The 21039-nt window shown below is 43.2% G+C and overlaps 5 protein-coding genes across 5 annotated transcripts; 3 read left to right on the forward strand and 2 right to left on the reverse strand.

The window, feature by feature from the left end:
• Window positions 1–360: 360 nt before the first annotated feature.
• On the reverse strand, window positions 361–1934 carry EAF02_010599 (uncharacterized protein; the record flags this gene model as incomplete). The annotated part of the gene is made up of 3 exons (XM_038906647.1): window positions 361–996; window positions 1067–1385; window positions 1441–1934. The coding sequence occupies 3 exons, from the start codon at window positions 1932–1934 to the stop codon at window positions 361–363; spliced, it is 1449 nt and encodes a 482-aa protein (XP_038753517.1).
• A 1748-nt stretch (window positions 1935–3682) lies between these two features.
• EAF02_010600 (uncharacterized protein) lies at window positions 3683–5691 on the reverse strand (the record flags this gene model as incomplete). The annotated part of the gene is made up of 4 exons (XM_038906648.1): window positions 3683–4876; window positions 4932–5201; window positions 5279–5415; window positions 5478–5691. 4 exons carry the CDS (start codon window positions 5689–5691, stop codon window positions 3683–3685), a joined length of 1815 nt encoding a protein of 604 aa, XP_038753518.1.
• Window positions 5692–6581: 890 nt separating this feature from the next.
• EAF02_010601 (uncharacterized protein) lies at window positions 6582–8193 on the forward strand (the record flags this gene model as incomplete). Its single annotated transcript, XM_038906649.1, has 2 exons — window positions 6582–7714; window positions 7761–8193. The coding sequence occupies exons 1-2, from the start codon at window positions 6645–6647 to the stop codon at window positions 8191–8193; spliced, it is 1503 nt and encodes a 500-aa protein (XP_038753519.1). The 5' UTR covers window positions 6582–6644.
• A 2902-nt stretch (window positions 8194–11095) lies between these two features.
• EAF02_010602 (uncharacterized protein) lies at window positions 11096–12131 on the forward strand (the record flags this gene model as incomplete). Its single annotated transcript, XM_038906650.1, has 2 exons — window positions 11096–11709; window positions 11759–12131. The coding sequence occupies 2 exons, from the start codon at window positions 11096–11098 to the stop codon at window positions 12129–12131; spliced, it is 987 nt and encodes a 328-aa protein (XP_038753520.1).
• Window positions 12132–13936: 1805 nt separating this feature from the next.
• Window positions 13937–20996, forward strand: EAF02_010603 (uncharacterized protein; the record flags this gene model as incomplete). Its single annotated transcript, XM_038906651.1, has 3 exons — window positions 13937–14416; window positions 14483–16785; window positions 16856–20996. 3 exons carry the CDS (start codon window positions 13937–13939, stop codon window positions 20994–20996), a joined length of 6924 nt encoding a protein of 2307 aa, XP_038753521.1.
• Window positions 20997–21039: the final 43 nt, after the last annotated feature.

Consider the following 21039-nt stretch of genomic DNA (forward strand, 5'->3'; position numbering starts at 1 on the left):
CGCAACCTCCGTTCACCGACAATGTTACCAATTCTCTTCCCCGCCAGCCTAATAAAGTGGGCGAGTTCGTATGAAAGGGAAAACAGTTTGTCGTGAAAAACAACGCAACATCTGACCTTGACCGATTTTATGCGGTTCAAATTGTCCTAATGCACGACAACCCCGCATCGATTTTTTCATACCCTTGAACGTCGCATAGAAGATCCTGAGGAGCTTAATTAGGATTATGTACTCGGTCACGTGATTAAGATCTCTTCACCGAGCGGTTGCAGTGTCCCAAATCTAGAATCCTCTGCAGGAATTCTTAGGATTTGAGATGATTTGTCTCACACACAAGTGTGTATGACTCGTCATTACTTCTTATCTTGCATGTATCAAGACGTCTCGACTCTCAGATGGACGTAATTCGTGTGCTCTGCCAAATTGATTGTAAGTATATGGGACCTCCATCAAACTGCTGGCGAATCGTGATGAGTGTGGCGATCCAGGTTCTTCGGTGACGAAAGTGCTTAAACTTGAGCGGTCACTTGGATATGTTCCATCCGATTGCTGGGTTAAACGAGCGGATCCGCGTTCCAAGTATGAGCCAATACTCAGGTTTGCTTCGTCAAATTCCATATCTCGAGTATCGTAAGTTTGATAAGACTGATGATGATATGATGGTGGATTTGATGATCTTTGTAGTGATGATCGCCGATTCGATGATCCTCGATTTGATGATTGAAAACTCAGATATGATAGCGGAAGCATTTGTCTGGATTTTCTCATATAATCAGGAATCTCCGTTTCTTCAGCCATTGGATCTGACATGTCGCCAATGTTGAAAGATTCTTCAGGTAGTTTCAGCTCGTTTTGAGATGGATGCATTCTGACCTTGGAAGGGTTGTGAGCCGATAACTTGTATAGACTTCCGTCCGAAGGTTGATTGCTATGCCCAAATAGAGACGGAAGAAAGGTGGAGAAGAATGGTTTTGTAGCTGGGAGTGCGGTGCATATCTAGAGTAATCGGGGTTAATATCACAGATTCTTGACGTGAGACAACGACAGATAATTGAGGGATTCTTACTATTCCTATGTATAAATTCAATACACTAGATATCCATAATGGATATGAGAACCAAGTTCTATCATATGATGAATATGCAGCGTGTATATACCATATCCTAACAACACCAGAAGCACAGACGACCAATCCAGCAGCGAAGAGGATGAAAAGCATTAATTGTTGACGGAAGGGTATGGGAAGGCTAAACACGGTAGGTATAGGTAAGAAGAAGACAAAGAAATCGGAGCAAGTATTAATGATTGCGCTTGCAAGTAAGTGTGTTCGTTCATCGATGCAATTTTGAGGTGAGTCAGATAGTTTCCAGTAGTCCGAAATGGGACTATTGTATATGATCAGCAATTTTCTCAATCCTACAGCAAATCTGATCATCATACCTGCAATTGTTGATAATAACCACATCAAAAGCAATTGCTTCACATGCCACTAGCACGATCATAGCAATAGCTAAACGTTTAAGTAGACCGGTTCCTCTGGACATAACCCGCATCACCAAGATGAGCAAAGATATTTTCGTTAATGCAACAGCAAGTCCAAATAAACACTTTAGCAGTAAAGATATTTTGAGTCCAAACTCGGCATCACCCGGTGCAACATCCCAAATATGGCGGTTCCATTTCCAACGTTCCTGGGCAATGAGTGCAACAACAGCGCAGACTGTAGTCGGGACGAGAGCGATTAGAAGAAACACATCATCAATACCGAAATGCTTGGATAGATGAATCCGTGTAAAGGTTCGTAAGCCAACCACAATGTATACAAGAGGGAGAAAAATGGCGGTTATTATGAGAAGTACAGGTCCTCTAGTCACTGGGTCGATGTAGTTCGGTTGTGGAAAGGTTGACAGAACTTGAGGTGGAGGGATTCGCATATTGAAAAATCGTTGAGTATTGAGCCAGCAATGCAATGATTTCAATTCCACCTACTGGGCGAGAGAAGAGGGAAACACTCTACCTTAATATTAGAGCAGTTCGCATTATAGCTTGGACCTGGTCTCCATACGCAAAAATTGGTTTTCATCAGACTACTTGCTCGATAAGATGGAATCATTCAGTCGCCCATAAACGTGGCTGCCAATGGCGGGATGAAACTAATTTATCTACTGGTACAGACTGTACGAACGCTCAGATGTTCTTTCGGGATACTAAACTCATCGAGAAATAGATTGCAGGCACGCATGGGTGCTCGGACAGTTCCCGTGAGAGTTCCAGCGGAAAGAGAAAACTATCTCGAGTCCGAGAAACTAAATATGGTACGATGTAGATTATTGTTTGGAGTTCGTTCAGCGGAAGATATTTGACTTTCTCGTAAGAGGACGGCTGATCAAGGGACGGTCGCCAGACTACAGATTGACACCTTCCAGCAAGCGAACTACTTGAACTGTCACTGCACGCCCTACAAATGACAAGCTTTTGTCATTTTTAAGGTATATGATTGTGGCAAAGAAGCAAAGAAACAAAGAAACAAAAGAATATGATTGATCGTGAAATTCAAGTGGAATTGCAATGCGAACATGCCGTCTGTGCATCCTTAGTAAGCGAAACAAATGAACCACTTCAATGAGTACATCACTCCTACATTTGCTCTCAATTTCCATGGCCTCTTGGTCAAATGGTCAAAGTATAACAATCTAAAATCGCTCTGTACCCTTTGCAGTTTCAAACTCGCTACCAAGGCACCATAACTCAAATGATTAGGGTCCATCATACCATGAGCTTATGCACAGCATACTGGGCATCACTGAGCGGCTGCAACTTCGCCGCTCCTGTACCTAACATGAACAGGTCCCTACATTCATATAGGGTCTCGTAGTACGCGGAGCATGTCCCAAAGGTAGTATGGTGCTGTACAAACGCAAAGAGCTGATCGTTGACGGCGAACCTGTGCCGGATTTCCGGGATTCGTCCGACAAATCACATGACTACGGTGTGAACATCAATCAATGCTTTACATCGATCGCCATTTCTCAGAGAGCGGATCAGTGGTCTTCCGAGGTGAGGAATATCTCTTAAACGTGGTGATTGATAAACAGTCTTCCAAGCATTGGGCTAGGTAAGTAAAGTTGAGAGACTATTCATATCACATGATCATGTTTCGACCTCGGAACTTAAGGCTCAATCAAGCCTCGGGAATATATTGTGAGATTCACACATTTGTCTTGTCGTAATGAGAGACCTTCAATGATCGAGTAGTTTGTTGAATGATATGTTCAAAGCGTTCAGTCCATCTCCTAGGGAAGAAATATGAAAAGTCGTAAAACTGGCATAGTTTTGAAGCATTTCAGAATAGTCAGTGGGTGAGTAAATATCATACTGAAGACGGGCTTTCAGTATGATATAAAGACAGAAAAGACTTCATTCGCACTAGTGGCCATCACTTCACTCATACTTCAATCTATTCAAAGGATGGAATTTCCTTAGTTCGGTATATTCTTGGGTATATTCCCTACCAACTCATATATATAATAGCTAGTTTACCCCCAAAATCTACAGGTCATACTCGACTAAGCAGTCAGAGACCAAGTCGCTAGACTCCAAGCTTCATGTTATGAAATACAGCTCCCATTACTTATAATATCCTCCTCTGTCAAGATATCCACATGTCTAACCACAGATCAATTTACCATCCATGCCTCCCCATCCCCATCCCCATCCCCATCCCCACTCCCACAACTCTAACCTCTACCCCCATACCTTTTCCGATCTTCTCCAATTCAATCCTATCAACGACACCCCTTCCATCGAATATCCATCTTGGTGCTTTCATCCCCTTGACTATTCTTTTCCAGTCGATGGCCTGCTCCTCTCTTACACTTGTGTTTTTGCCGCACTCGCATTTCGTGCAACCTTCTTCACAAGGTGGCTCGGGATATAGCCTTTCTAGTGGATCATCCACATCTACCTTTGCGCAAGATTGCGATGATAGATATCTTCTTAACTCTAACAAATCCATTCCCGAAGGACACCCGAAAAATGGTCTCGGGTCAACTAATTCCTCACTTTTTCCCTTTGTAGAATTTTCCAGCTCTCTACAGATAAGAAGCGCGTCTGCCCTTTCACAAGCAATATACAGCTCCTCCTCTACCCTCACACTCGCTACGCCCTTTACCTCCTCCTCCAACACATCCCGATCACACCCATCATCCCAAACCACAATCTCCCCCGGTTTCTCCTCACACAACATCCCAATTACCTCCCTCGCCAAACTTTCCCTCACATCCCCAGTTCCCCGCTTGAAAGTATACCCCAACACCACTACCTTCTTTCCCCTCAATCCACCACCCATCTTCTTTACAATATTCTCCACCCATCTCCTCCTCTGCCACTCATTAACCACTAACACACTCTCCCAATATTCCACTACTTCATCCAACCCCAATTCCTCAGCTAAATAAATCAAAGATTTAATATCCTTCCCAAAACAACTCCCTCCGAATCCAATCCCCGCTTTTAGATATTTACTCCCAATCCGAGAATCTAGACCTACAGCTAAAGATACTTCATCAATATCCGCACTGATAGCTTCGCAAATTGCGGAAATACTATTGATGGAACTTATTCGCTGGGCTAACATGGCGTTGGAAACCAGTTTCGATAGTTCAGAAGAGGCAGTGGAGGTGTGGATTAGTTTTCGAGAAGGAATCCAGTGGTAGAGGGAAGCGAGGGAGTGGGCTGCAAGAGTGGAGTTGTGGGAGCGAGAAGAACCAATGAGAATACGATCTGGATGTAAGAGATCTTGAACAGCAGAACCTGCGGATAGGAATTCGGGAGATGAGAGGATCGAGAATATTTCATTAGGACGGAGAATTGCTAGCTTAAAGGATGTGTCAGTCATCTTTCCTAAAATAAACGAGTATTAAATACCATACGATATCTTTGATAAATTCACCAGTTCGACCAGGCACGGTACTTTTCTCTACGATAATAGCTCCAGGTTTTGCATATTTTCCAATATCTTGTACAACTGATTCTACGGCCGTCATATCTGTTGCTTTTCCAGAGCCTATTCCATAAGTTTTTGTAGGTGTATTGACTGCGATCATTATCATATCTGCTTCGCCTAGAAATTCTTCGATATTGCCGAAGAATAGATTTGGTGATCGTGCTGGGATATGAATATAATCCGTATGTTCGGAATCCTCAGATGATGATTCAGCATTTTCAGTCGACGGATCATTGGAAAGCGAGAACGCTCTCGACCCATCACGGCATATACGTATGATCTCTGGTAGACCCGTTCGTGGATTGGTAAGTGTTTTGAATTCCATTGACTTATGCGAGAAGTATCTTTATCGACAACCGTGAATTTTATTTGTGGATTCTGAAGCGCGAGCATAGCTGCTGTTGGGCCGCCTAAGATCGAGAAGTCAATAAAACCCCTACCAGGATGATATTGGAATTGGGAGATCACATACCAACATACCCCGCACCTACACAACATACATTTTGTACAAGACGATGCCTCGAATTCTCATTTCTAAAAGAATTATCGAATACGATACCATCGTCTAAATTCAAAGCTTGTAAAATGGGACTGAAAGTAAGACTGCCATCAGGTGTTGTGGGTGCGGTTGATATATCGTGGGTACTCCCGTCTGTATCTAGAGGTGTCGGATCCTTTGGTGGCATATTTGGAGATTTCTGTCTTCTTCGCAATATGGAAAATATCTAGGAAGCGCATATGCTATTTGGAAAAGCTTGAGAAGCCTGGATTGAGATCTAAGGTTCTGAACGTGGACCTTATGAATCTAAGAAAAGAAAAGAAATTGTGGTGATGTTGAGAATTTTTTTACATGCGAGTCCCTATAGATCTATAGTAAATAAGGATCATGAGGATGGAAGCATGAAAAGAGCAAGTATTGAGAGTCTAGACTAGGAAGGAACAGATAACAGAAACAGAAGGTACACTTCCACAGCTGAAAATAGTCACCCTCCGTCATGTTACAGAGATAGCATCATGAACATATCAATAAAACTTCCCGGAATTCAAATCACTCATCACCAGGACATGATCACGAAGAAATTCTAAGATGTTCGACAAAAAACGACAGCCAACAAATTCTTACACGTTGACAGCAATACTGGTTCATGACTCATCTCAAGACAAACGACAATGTTCGTAGCATCTGCTTTCCCTGAAACTGATTGTCCTCTGATAAGACATTTGATAACTGTATACTGTCTACAAGGCGTAACGAGCAATGGAACTATTGAATGATTTCCGAAAATCAGGACCAGGAAATTCCCCACGTGGGGCTATGATCTTACCTTTCATTGGTTGAGCGAGGTTGTACAAACAACATCCAATAAGACAGAGATTGTGAACAGCATGGGGGAAAGTGTTCTCCAAGTGCATAGTTAGAATGTGCTGAGTAGAAATGTGGTGAAGAATTGATGGCGGGGGGGCGAATAATGGAATTGTGATATAACAACCTAGCCTGAAAAGTCCAACCCAATGGAAGACCTTATCGGTTTGTTGGTTGGGCATTACTCAAAGATTGGCCTTTTTAACGAGATAATTAATTCGATGCTCCTCTATTGGCCTCAAGATCTTTGGAATACAATTCCAATACGTTGAATAAATGGATTTGAGAATGGTTCTATCTAAAGATTGTCCAAATACAAATACACCACTTAAATTCCCAGAAGCTCTTGAGGGAAAACGTATCCTCCTCGCCACAGAATCATTTGGACCTGTAAATGGTGTCAGCAGAACGACTTTAAATTTGGTGGAATACCTTCGCAGGAATGGCGTATCCGTCGCAGTTGTTGCGCCTCATAATTCAACCGGAGCAGTTCCAATTGCTCCCACAACACACGATACCAACCATATCGAAGTGAGATTAAAAGGATATCCATTACCTTACAACCCCGAACTTTCAATTGTTTATCCTGTACGTTTGTCGCAACTATATGCTAGGACCTTTGGATCAAAACCAGATTTAATATACCTCGCAAGTCCTGCATCTCTGGGATTCCAGATCTTGTTACAGCTAAGACAGCAGCAGAACAAAGAACAAGTTCCCGTGCTACTGAATTTTCAAACAGATTTATCAGGCTATTGCGAGATATTATTTCCAACACCATTAAATAGATGGGCAGTTTGGGTATTTGGAAGTGTGCAAGGGTATCTTTTCCGATGGGAGGGTGTAAAGGCAATACTTTATCCAAGTGCGTTTGTGAAAAGATATTTAGTCAAGATAGAAGTACCAGTGGAAAAGATGATGAATTTGAGAAGAGGGGTTGATGGTTCTATGTTTCATCCCTCGAGGCGATTAGAGAAACATCGAATAGACTGGGCTCCGAATGGCGAGCTCATCATGATCTGTGTAGCTAGACTTGCACCAGAAAAGGGGTTCGAATTTTTGAGCGAGGTAGCAGAGAAGTTGGTCAAGAGAGATTTCCCCTTTAAGCTCATCATAGTTGGAGGCAATCAGAGCCAAAAGGTTGAACACGAAATAAAAGATTTGTTCGCAGACCTAGTGATGAAGGGAAAGGTAATCTTCACCGGAATGCTAAGAGGCGAGGCACTAGCCTCAGCTTATGCTTCTGCTGATATATTTTTGCATTGTTCAATTACCGAGACCTTCGGTCTGGTAGTTCTGGAATCAATGGCGAGTGGTGTACCAGTCATTGCGAGAGATGAAGGAGGGTGAGTTATGCCCTTTATGGACTCGGGATAAGCTGACTATTTATAGCCCATCAGAAATTGTTGCAGAGAATAGATCAGGATATTTAGTGGCCCCATCAGACCTTGAAGGATTTGTTGAAAAAGTTCTCAAACTTGGCAACGATCTTAAATTGAGATCAGCCATGAGTATTGAAAGTCGAAAAATGGCGGAAGAAGCAACATGGGATAGTATCGGCAATCGAGTGGCATGGAAAATGGCCGAAACATTGCAAACAATCAAATCGAGAGATACTATTCCCAAGGTTAGAACACCGTTGTATAGTTGGTGGCTGATCAATGATGAATTGAGAAATCTCTTGATATCATTCATTGTAGATGCAAGGCTTCTTGCGGGACTTGGAACAATCTGGGGAGTTTGGTTAGGTTTGATTGTAACGTGGATATTAGTCCGTGTATTGCTTCATTTGAGGGCGTATCTAGAAAGATTCCTTAAGTTTTAGACAAGAGCCAAAATTTGTGGTTAATCTAAAGTTAACATTTCATACCACAAAATTCGATCATCTACTCCAGTATCCTCATAATAATCGGGGACTCATGCCCAGAAGTCAAGCATCTGTATGTTAGTGCTAAAGCTCGTGGGTTAATGCTTAAATGATGTTCATAATCATGACAATGAATGTGTTGAATGGCAATAAAACTCCAGTGTGTCTGATCAGTTTGATCAGTTTGATCGACACGGGACAGAAGAAATAGGATACACAAAGTTGCTAGACTGACAATAACGCAAGAATAGATCAATGCAGCAAGAGTATTGCTGAAGTTCTCACTAAAGCATCTTTTCAGGCAAAGCATCGCGAGCGCTGACTTTGTGATAAGCTTCGGAGGCTTTCTTCTCGATATCAAAAGAAATTGATTATGCTGTGACCCAGATGAATCCTACGATCAATGCATATGATGAAAGCAAGAAAGTCAATTTGACAAACCCTTTTAGTACCTCTCATCTGGCGAAAGAGATTGATAGAGAAATTTGTTCTCCAGGCAATCAATATCAGAATCACTATGAGAATTTGCTGGACAAGAAGACAATTTGCACCGCCCCAAGTCAGGCGGTGAGTCTGCAGAAGAAATGCACATCTCGATGAACTCGATGAAAACATGTTTGACATGATTAAAATAGTGTTAAAACAGGAATGTGGTGCTAAGCCTGCTCGGAGGCCCGTATTCATGTGCCGTGAAAATTGCTCCTTCTTACTTTGATCTTGGCTGGTGCTCACATGCTTGTGTAAATTTAGCTCTGCCATACAAACGGCCTACTGTTGACCCCACTTCGGAGGCTGAGTATAAAAGTTGTAGCAAATGTCATGCGATGGCAAAAGAAATCTTCACAAGCTGACTTGCGTCGCGATGAACCAAGCGACGAATGAAGTTTCAAGATTTAACGGTGAAAAGTGATACTGCAGGGTATAGGAACACGTCAGTAGGATGAGTTCGAATTGTACAGAGTATTGCCGAGCCCCGACACGTGAAATAGAAGATACTCGCATTCTCTGCTTCCATTCACCGTAGACTTTCATCGGATTTTACAAATGATGTATTTGCGGACTCCTTGAGTCTTGGCCGATTGAATATGGCTCAGAAAATGACATTGAATGGTGGCAAAATGTGGCCTGCCCCAAAATAAATACAAAAATAGTAAAGCATGATTAAAATAAAGAGAGGCCGCTTTGTCTTATACCATACTATTATCGAATTAGAACTGAGGCTCGTCGATGTCAGATGAGAAACGTGTTGATCCGGAACGATTGGCGCAGCAGATCTCATATTGATGCAACCAACAGTTGAACGATCTCACACAGGGCGCTTAGAGGAAAATTCACGACCTCTCATTCGTTTGCTGCCGCAAGAAATATCTTCAACGAATTTCAATTGAAGAATCCTCAGCCAGTCTTTAGGAACTGGTGTGAATACACCCACATATGTGCGTGCAAGGCGGGAAGACTTGACATCCATCGAGATCGTGTTGAAGAATTTGGGTCGTATCCTACCGCCGTGTAAAATTATGAGTATATCCGATGATCATTGAAGAAATTGGGATCATAAAATCCTACCACTTCACTGGTTGATTAGGATTGAAGTTCAACGGAGATGGGGAAGAATATATGAGGTTATTCGCGTTTCGTTGGTTGTCAACGTAAGATTATCATTGATACCGTGAAAAGTCATGAAAGGGTCTGTGATACTTCGGCCAAAGTTGAAAATCCGGAAGTAGCAAATATTTATTACTTAATTTGGCTAGTCCCATGAAAGCTCTGTCAGCTTTTAACCGATCAAGTTTAGTTGATCTTGTTTTATGACAAGTCTGACAAGGTATTGATTGATGATGAGACTCGGAAGCTTCACACCTCATTTTCCCAGACAAGATTCAGTCTCAACAACTCATTTTGAAAACGCTGGAGCCTTCTTCAATCCAAAGGGCATGGAGAGGTTTGATTGATCGATGATTGTACCTATGATGGTCCTACGATGCCGAATCCTACCTTGGTAGAACATCCTTTTTGGTGTCGTGGATCATATTTTCCTACCCCCAGATCAATACTCTGGACTCTAAGCGCTCTATTAATGGTATGCATGTATTGACAAGCGTCATCTGTGCCGCCACTCATCTGACAAGTCGTGACCTCCTTGTGTCGATTACACTCACAAATTAAGAGTCTTCCAATCAACATTATCTGTGAAAAGCTTGACCGCGCATCATACGATGGTCTCACTGTCTCAACATCGCCATAGGACTGACCCTCAGACGTCTCGCACATGCTACACCCCTCTATAAGTAGAAAAGCTAGTAGTTTCGATTATGGAACTATCTCTCAGCAGACAGGGCTAAAGTTAATCTCCCAAACCAAGAACCGTCAAGTCCGACACAATTTGTCTGGAGTTACTTACATGCTCATGCCCATTTTGCATCGATGAGTTGAGATCACCTCCTGGTATGAGCTCCATATCGTTGTTTTTGCTTCCGAATGTCTACGACCTTTTGTTACGGGATTCGTATTTTTCCATGCTAAGCCTGTCTAGCATTTTCATGTGGCATGGCACCTTTAGACCATTCCTATCCTTCTTGTTCCTTTCTTCTTTTTACATTCATAATATTCTTCTTGGGTTGGCAAACTAAACAATATCATCGCCACTTCTCCCATTTCAATTCCTGGGCAGGCCCATCTCCTCTTCATACCTTCTTTTCTTTTTGAAGTTGTTTTCTACCTCTTGCTTGAGGCAGGACATTGTTTGCAATCTTTCTCACCGCCGGTCGGGTCATTTAGATTTAAATTTACTAATCTTTAAACCATATCTTGGATCTTTCTTACTCGCCGGTCTCAACTTTTTTAATCAATACCGCCCATTATGTTTTGGCACGCAGCCGTAACGGCATCGCTGCTACTTGCTGGTCATGTTAGCGCAGGAATTATGGATATGAAGCCAGTGGTTCGCCGAGATAATCAGGAGGAGATGTTAAGGCGATATATGGATAATATTATTGAAGATCGCCGGAGATCTATCACGGATGCACCAGCAACCACAGCAGCTACGAACGCTTCGGACTGGAACACTCAAACTGAGGCAGCATGCACTCAAGCTCTTGATTTATTGAATGGACAGGCTACCAATCCATCTGGCTTGGCAGTTTGTTATAACTTGCCATATGCCGACAACAGTACTGGAGTTTTCAAGGCTGACCTCCGAATTTACAATGTCTCTGCTCCCACAGGAACGTTTGCCAATATTCCAAGTCAGGATGTTCAGGTTGGATTGAGTTACGAAGGAGCTACAGTATCGGCTGTTAATATGTCGACGTTGATGGCCAGAAGCGATGGTACATCTATAATTTCATGGCCACGAGTAAACTTAAAGCGACAATCAACAACAAACACCACCACAGGAAGGACCATAACTTTAGTTCAATCATATGCTTTCGTTGGCCAAATGAATAAGGAATATATTGGCATGGATATGGACAGGTATGTTGAATTCCAAGGATCAATAGAATTCCAATCTGATTTGTTTTAGCTCAACCATGGAAGCACTATTAACTCCAACGGTGACTTTGACTGGCAGAGATGTCTCCGGTGGAACCGTGAATACAACTCTTAATACCAACCAAGCATCTTTCGTCAATGGTCAATTCTCCACACAAGCAGCTGGAGTTACTAAAACTGTCGCTCAACCACCTATTCAAACTCTCGTCGTCGCCTCTGAATCTCCTTTCGTGGTTCCAGGTCTTAATATTCTGATCTTCCCAATTGGTGGCGTCATCACAGGTGTATGGGCAATTCTATTCATTAGTACTATTTCCTACGGTACCATCGGTAGAATGCAATTCAGAGACCAATTCAGATCAAGAACCGCTAGAGCTTCAAAGGAAAACATGTCACGAATTTAAATAGGCTTGGGATCATCAAAAGGTTTATGGGAAGTGTACGGGAAGTGTACAAGATTTATTTTTCTGAGAGGAGGAACTATACCATTTATAGAATTTTTGCGCGAGTAATCGAGAAAGGTGGCGTTGGAATGGAAGGAAGGCATATTGAGGGATGGGAATGAGTATGACATGCCCAGGGTAACCAGCCCGGAGCTTGAGTTGACGAAGCAAAGATTTTTTCTGGAGCCTGAATATTGAAGGCCCTCCTCCGCGGGGGCTACAAATTCACAAGCTACATTATCATTATTACCTACTTCTTTCTTTTTTTCTGTTTGTGGTTGAAATGAAGACTACCAACATTACAATCACGAGACACGATCATTACCTCAGTTTAGGATGTATAATACGAATCAAAATAATGCAAAATCTAGTTTATTTGATTTTCATATATATAGTTCAATAGACAATCAAGCTTCACAATTGAGAATTTACAGCAAACCTCAAAAATCAAAGACGTCGTGATAACAACCACAACCTTGGCGAACAGCCTTACAATTTACTTCTTACTCGAGCTCATGAACTCATGAACCACATTCCTCCAGCAATCCTCCCGCTGAAAATATACGCGAGATTCGGTACTTGCATATTAGAAGTTCACACCACCACGCATTGTCCTGAACCTTACTTTTTTCTCTACTTTTTTTTCGGACGTCGATCCTGAAATTTAAGTACCGAGATAGGTGCCTTACGTACAGATGTTTGGAGGATGGGATTGGTTATAAAAAAGCAGAATCTGGAGCTCGAAGTTTCAGATGCGCGACGTGTAAGAGATCTGTGCAACTCGAGCGAGTTTGGCCAGGATGATGACTCCTGTGTTTAAGATTGAGTTTGAGGGGACCTGAGCGAGTCGCTGGTGGGGTTTGGCGGCTTGAGATATTATTAGCGATACTGGAAAGGGTTTAAAGACGGGATCAGTTCGTGCGGTTTGAAGAGAGATAAACGAAATGCAGATTGAACTGTCTTGAAGAGGAAAAGAAGGAATTGTGCCATGCACTCGCTCAGGCGATAATAAGGGTCGAGCACGTGCGCGGTCGAGTTGACAGTCAGGTGACCATCACGCTCGGACGTTGATAGCGTGAATGCAACCCCTGGCTTTCGAAGAAGGATGTGGAAGCACGACGGCAATCCACGATATCTTCAATGCCATATTCTACCTTGCCTCGCTTGCTTAGAGCTATTCGATTGCCATCGGCCTTTGCGGTCGATGATATATCGAAAGAGTGGCAAAATGTCTAGCCAGGGAACCTCTCAAAATCTCGAACCTCCATCGCTGCGCCGATATTGAACAACTCTCGAGCACTAGGGGCTACCCTAGGTGAAAATATATTGTCTGAGCGATCAAAGCATGAAGTATGAAACAATGCATCTTATGCTTATGTTTATATTAGCAACCCTATTCGATGAAGGCAAGTATCCATTGTGATGGTTTTTAGTGAAACTAGCATAATCCTTTCAATCTTACTCTAAGAACCTTTTCGTAAGAAACGAAAAGCGTCATTTCTGAGTTGTCCTTTTGAATTCGTTTCCTGTTTTTGTTTTTACAAACTCCAACAGCGACGGGATCGCATTGAATCATCGGAATTAATTCTTTGTGATTGGACTGCTGGTGGTATCATACATTCGTTTCTATATCCATATATTTCATCCGAACTTCTTGAACTTTCCGTTTCCTCCATTGGACATTGTCTCAGCTGAGAAGTTCATCTATACATATCTACTCATACTATACTGCAAGCTTGAGGTCGATCACTCAATTAGAAAGGAAAATGGTTTCGGTGGCAGAGTTAGTCACGAAATTGCATTCCAATATTGATGAAATCCACAAGACTATCGCTTTAATTAGCGATACTTCGAATCATGATGCGGAAATTACACGGTTAGAAAGAGATCGCGATGAACAGCTTCAGCAATTGAAGATGGCTCATGAAGTTGCAATGAAAGAACGAGAGGAAGCACGACTCAAACAGGAACAAGAGATCGAGGAACAAATCAAGAGAGAGGAAGACGAGATAATAGAGAGGAGGAAACGTGAAGACGAGGAGAGAAAATTGAGAATCGAGACTGAAGTGAAGGAGAGAGAAAAGGTAAGGCAAGAGGAGGTAGAGAAGAGGAAGGCTGAATTCCAAAGTCAACATAAAGAAGTTGAGGATGGGATCGATGAAGAAATAGAAAGGTTGGAGGATGAGTTAGAGCAACAAATGATAGATGGACAAAAAGCTCTGGAAACTTTAGATTCTGCGAGAAGGGTATGTTTGTATTCTGTCAATTTTATCTGGGCGTTTTTCGATTTACTAACATTTTTGCGAAAACAGGAAATCAACAGACAAATTGACGAGCAGCTCAACATTCCGACTGTATTACCGAAAATTCAATACAAGAGCCGCAGAAAGGTTGTACTGAATAACCAAGAGCCAGATTTAAAATCGGACAATCAGAACAACAAGGGCACGGAGGAGGATGCAGAAAAAAATCTGGTTACAAGCGAAGATTTAAGTCATGATGTGAACGAGCACAAAGATGAAGATCCTCAGGATAACGTAGCTGATACTAAGGACAGTGAAAAAGACGTTGTGGTAGAGCCAAAAAAGGACTTAGAAGTTCAACCAGATTCCTCACTTCCAGAGGAGGGTGTTCCCAAAGAGCAAGAGACACGATCACCGAATCTTGAGAATATTGAAGAATTATCACAGCCTATCGAAGAAACCTCTAGCTTAGTCCCCGAGGAGCAGCACATCGAGCTTGAAGAGGTACATCAAGCTGACCAGCAACCCGAATTTGATAACATTGCGCAAGGTAGTCAAGATCATTCTGAACCAGAAGCATTAGAGCCTGTAGAAGAAATGACCAAGGAGATTGATGACGCGCCTGAGCCTTCCCAAGAGGATACATCTGTTGGGGCTGATGATACCCTAAAGGAATCAATTGACTTGACTCAGTCAATTGATGCTCCACAAAATGAGACCAGTGACAATCTAAAGCAAGATCATGTATCTCAAGAACCGGAAATGATCAAGGATCTTATCGAAGATAGCCAATCAACCGAAACTCCTCACGAAGATGAAAACGACGATTCAAAGCAAGACAACAGTCTGATGGAGGCACCAAAAGAAGCCGAGACTGTTCCAGTGCTTGACCCACATGAATCTCCCGAAGACAGAGCAGCCAGAGAAGAAATAGCTAAGCTGAATGAGGAAATTCGACGTGCTATGGAGGAGGAAGCAAATGAAGCAATGGTTCCTCATCTGGAAGCCAAGGATGTTCCTCCGAATGCGCAAATTACAGAATCGCAAGCGCCACATGTTCAAGAAATTGTTGAGGTTGAAAATATTACCAATGAAAACGATTCAGAGGACAAAGACCTCGCGGAAGAACATACGTCATCTCAAGACGACAGCACACTAGTCGCCGAGCCCTCCGACATTCAGAATGAAAATGATGACTCTGAATCAATAACAACTCTCGAGACAGTAGAAGTTGAGAACGTCCCAAAAAATCAAGTTGTCTCTGAAAGTAATGAATCCGACCACGAAAAAGAGTCTCTCGAACCAGAAGTACAAACGGACGATACAACACATGATCCAGCCCAGATTGAAACTGCAGAGCAACTTTCAGCTGAGGAGCTTTCACTAGAGAAAGCATCAAATGACAATCTTCCACTTGAGGATTATGAAGCACCACGACATGAGACATTGGCTGTCGATGAATCTCCGAATGAACCCCAACACAGCACAATTGATGAGATGCCCCTGAGCTTGAATAACAAGGCAATCTTAACTCCCATGCATGATGAAGAGTTTGCCACTGCTTCCAATGATCAGGGTAACTCAGAGATAGATAATGGAGATGATTTGATGTCCAAGGAGCCTGTAATCCCAAATAAACAAGGAGATACGAATCAAGCATCAATTGACGGGGAGGAAATCCAGGATGAACCGGAGCCGGTCCACAATGATGATTCAGATTTTCTAAAGGAATCCGTGGAAGAAGCAATTGAGACCCCACTCCCGGAGCCAGCCGATACAGAGGTTGATCAACTAGATGAGGCACCAGAGATCACTCATGATGACTCGGAATCTGCCAATAAAAGTGAAAAGATTGCACCTGAGGAATCTGAAGCCAAGGCAATTCTAACGCCACTGCCAGAGCCAGTAGAATCAGAGAGCGATGAGCTTAATGAGGAACCAGAACTAGAGTCTGAGCTCTTGTCAAACGATCTACCAGAAGTTGACAAAGACCAAGAGGAAGCTATCGAACCAACAAATACTGCAGATGCTATTTCCGAAATTTTACGTAATTCGATTGAAGACACACAGCCTACTATGGCCGAGCAAGATATTGCTGGCGAAGAGTCCACAGATGCCAAGGCGTCGGAACACGAGAACGAATCTAAAGATGAGAACGTTACTCCAGACCAAGATCACACCGAGCAAATCAAAGAGTCTGAAAAGGACCTTGAAGATACTGCAAGCACTGATTTCAACCCTGAAGATGCCGAAACTTTGGAGAGCGTAAACGCTCCCGAAAAAAAGGAAGCTTTGCCAGCTGTCTCACCAGAAGTGGGAGAGGCGAGAAGCATCCCCAATGAAACATTCCCACAGCCAACTCCGGATGTGGAGTCGGCAGACATCGAAGGCCATGAGGATTCTGAAAACTCATGTATTACCTACAGATTTTGAACCTGCTAGTAAGGACAATGATGTTGTCGACGAAGCTACTGATCCGCCGCAAGAAGAGCATCATGTCGAGGATCCTGAAATTGGTTCTATTTCAATCCCTGCAACCGACTCCAATACAAATCACGAAATGGAGTTAACTGAAAGTCGTGATATCGCTTCAGAAGATACCATCGAAGAGACCGAGATAGTTGCCGAGCCGGTTATTACCGTCCCAGAACAAATCCAAGAGGCAGTTGAGTCTCCTGATGCTGGTGCACGTGATCTGGACGTACCAATCGAAGGCGACGTAAAAACAGACGAGAGACCGGATGAAGAAGCTCCTGATAGCAATTCAAATGAGATCTCGCAGATCATTGATGATACTGTTCAATTGCCAGGCCACATCAAGTACCGAATTGATGAGTCGGCTGCTGTCCCGCAAGAGAATAGCAATGCACCAGAGAGTGAGCCCGCCACCGAAGAACAGGGGACGGTCTCCGAGATGTCGGTTCCTGACACCGAGGAAGAAGGTCTAAAGCTCGGTCAAGAGAGCGAAGAACCGCTGGCAGAGGCTAACAGTACTGTGCAAGTACCAATACTTGAAGAAACACCCACACCTGGCCCTGAAGAGTTCGAAGGCACTGGAGAAGCAGCCTTGAATCTTGATGTTGGGTCACCACTTCCTTCGCCCACAATTCGACAGACTGCTGGTGATGATGATGAAAGTTCCCAATTAGGTGACGTGGCTCAACAAGAGAATCATGTGGATTCAAATGAAATGAGCCACGAAGAAAATCCTGAGAATAGTAAACCGTCTCCCTCTCACATGATCGAAAGTGTGGAACCAATTACATCAAGTCAAATACCATCTGAGGATATTCAAAGGTCGGAAAAAGTGATTGAGACTGAGCGATTGACTTCGGAAAATGAGGCGCCAATACATCAACAGGTTGAAGAAGACCCAGAGCAGACAAATGATGATATTGTGGAGGCTCAAGAGCATCTTGAAGACAGGGAACTTCCCACCACTTCTATTGAGGAACCAGTGTATCCTGCTGATGAAACACCATTGAAAGAGAGCATAGTAGAACCTGAAAGCCAACAAGATACAAATTCCGCGCCTGAGACCATTACCACGGTACCAGAGATATCTACCCTGGAGAGCTTGAATAGCGAAGCATCTGAAGTGCCGTCTGAGGTAGAACAGATAAATGCCGAGAGACACAACGATAATGAGAAGAGCAGAGTCAATGACGAAAGTGCCGAAGCTATTCATGAAGAAAGAGGGTTCGACGAGACACAAGACCATCACATTGAAGGGTCCAGAGAAACTGACCAGCCTATCAATCTTGAGACAGAAGATGAGTCACACATAAGTCCAAATGACTCAACAAATTCTGAACCCGTCCACGACGAACCATTAACTCAAGAGAATGAACAGCTTTCTGCTTTCGAATCAGAACAAATCAAAACTAGGCCGGAATTGAGAGTAGTTAATCCAGACATTCTTCCTCTACCTCAAGAAACACAACACGAAGATCCTGAAGATGTTCGTGCTAGAGAGGAGATTGCTCGTTTGAACGCAGAGTTTATGAAAGCTGTCGAGGAGGAACAAGCTGCTGAACAAGAGATTAAATCTGTTGACATGAGCACTGAGAAGAATAGCAATGGTATGGACAAAAGTGAACTTGTTGAAGCGGAGCAAGAGAGACCAAGAAGAGAGAGTGTCGAAGATATGGCGGCGAGAGAAGAAATTGCCTTGTTAAATGAGCAAATGAAATTGCTTAGTCAACAACAAGAGAGTGGGGATAAATCTGCTGAAATTGAGGGTGAAAAGGAAGAGAGCCAGGTTGTCAATGAAAACAAACCTCAAACACTCGAAGCGGAAGAGTCGTCGAGTACCCTGACCGAAACCCCTCAAAATGAAGAACATACGGAAGAAGAAGATTTCCATACCGCACTCATTCAGCAAGATGAACATTTAAACCCTTTCGAACAAGCAGACGCAGTACTGAGCGAGGAACAAAGTGCCGAGTCAACCACAGACGAGCCAAATGAGAAAGTTGAAGCTTTACAGTATGAGCATGAAGATCGCAATCCACAAGATTCGGGCTCAGAAGGTGAAAGGACCGAGCAAGGTGAGGAAACAGAGAATTATTCTGAAAGCGAAAATGAATGGGATCAATCCTCAGAAGAAGAAGAGGGGGGTCCGCTTCCTTATCTTGAGACTATCCGGGAAGAATCACATGACGGTGCCTCCCGTGTCGGCGAAGATCACGAGGATGAAGATGAAGAATACATGCCCAAGAGTAGATTCTTCCATCCACATTGGCAATATGAGGACTCTGTTGATGAGGATGGATTGAAAGAACAAAGAGACAACAACCCGTTAGTATCAGAGTCAGAAAATCCAGCTATCAAAGAAATCTCCACAGAGATCCTTCAAGACGAGCTTGACCATCCAAGCGGATCCAATCTTGAGGTTTCAAATTCTGGGCCAAGCAAAAGACCACAGACACCAATGGCATTGATGTTTGGCTCCGATGTCAAAGAAACAGAGTCACCTCACGAAGTCAGCGGCACAGATATTTTGATCGATGGCAGTCCAGAAGCACTAATTGAAAACGCAACTGCTTCTAATGCTACGGATCTACCACGAGTGTTGGAGCCAAGTCCTGACATTGAGGAAAATCGTGGAAAGTCCGAGCCTGTGGAAGACGAAGATCTTGTCGAAAATAACAACCTCACTCCAAAACCTAAACCTCGACGTCCAGCATCGTTGTATCACCGAAATAGTGACTTGAGTCCAGAACATGAGGCAGTATTCTCGAGAGTCTCCCAAATCAGAAGCAGTCTAACACCTTCACCGGAACCACATCAGTCACCTGTATTGAGTCCTAGGTCAAGATCTGAAAGATTTCCACCAGATGAACACCGAAATTACTTGGATGCCTCTATCAACAACGCTTATAATGGTTGGGGATATTCTCAAGACGGTGATCAGCAACAAGATTACAGAACTCAATTGAACAACGATAATGGTCGTAACCGTTCTCATACAGTTGATACAGTTCCATCATTTGAACATTATGCATCAGATGATGGTGAATCAGGTCCTCCAACTCCACCTCAACAACCACACATTAGTCAGATGATGTCAACGGAATTCGAATCTTCTGAAGGATGGTCACATCAAAATGATGATACCCAGGATGATTCAGCAAATCAAGAACAAAACCTTGATGAAATTATCAAATCTCCTAATCTACAAGATGCCGCCGAATTTGATCCTTTCAACCCACAAGAATACAAATCTCCAATTCCAAGTCCTTCACATTCATCTTCATTTCACATAAGCAACGTGCATATAGATCAAGAATATCCTCCAGTCCTAGCACCGACTCCACCATCACTTATCCCTCCCGAGAAGATCTTGAGCTCTAATGCACCTGCATCAACCCCAATATTCACGGCTCAGACTCCAACTCAGACCGAAGAAAAATCGACTTCTCAACTGCCACCAAATCTCCATTCCGTTCCTTGGACACAGTCAGAAGATCCCGCCAAAACTGCAGCCACAGCTCAAGAAAAAGAAACCGCATCCCCACAACGTAATCCAAGACCTGTTAGTTCCATCTTCGCTAGAACACGCTCTCTATTCGAAGCAGGAGCAAATGATTCAAGTCCACCTCCTAAACCGAGACCGCTTTCCGGAATGAGCATTTTCAATGTTGGTTCACCGAATCGTTCGAATACACCGGTTCAAACCAGACCACATAGTCTTTCGGTCTCGAGCCTGAGAAGCAGGAGTGAGAGTTTGTCAAAGCGATCGAGTTTGAGTTTTGGGGAAAACGCGAATGTGAAAGCGGATGCAAACGCGAATGCTAATGTGAATGCCAACGTCAATGCAAAAGATGACTATGATCCAGATACAGATGCAGACTTCCTGCCAAAGAGTTTAGATGGCGATGGAAGATTGCCTAGTCCGGCCTTTGGATTACCGGGGCATAGAAGTAGTGGAAGTTTTGATAGGGGGAAACTATATGGAGATGAAGATGATCCCTATTTTACAAATGGTGGGGATAAGGGGAGTGCGGGATGGATGGGAGGTTCAGGAGTAGGGGGCATGAGGGGTGCGGAGAGGGAGCCTCTTTTGAAGGATGGAAATTGACTTGTTCACCCTGTATCTTTAAGGAAACAAAAGGGGTATAGAA

Source organism: Botrytis sinoallii, assembly GCF_014898435.1.
Source record: "Botrytis sinoallii strain Bc 23 chromosome Unknown BSIN_026, whole genome shotgun sequence".
Lineage (NCBI taxonomy): Eukaryota > Fungi > Ascomycota > Leotiomycetes > Helotiales > Sclerotiniaceae > Botrytis > Botrytis sinoallii.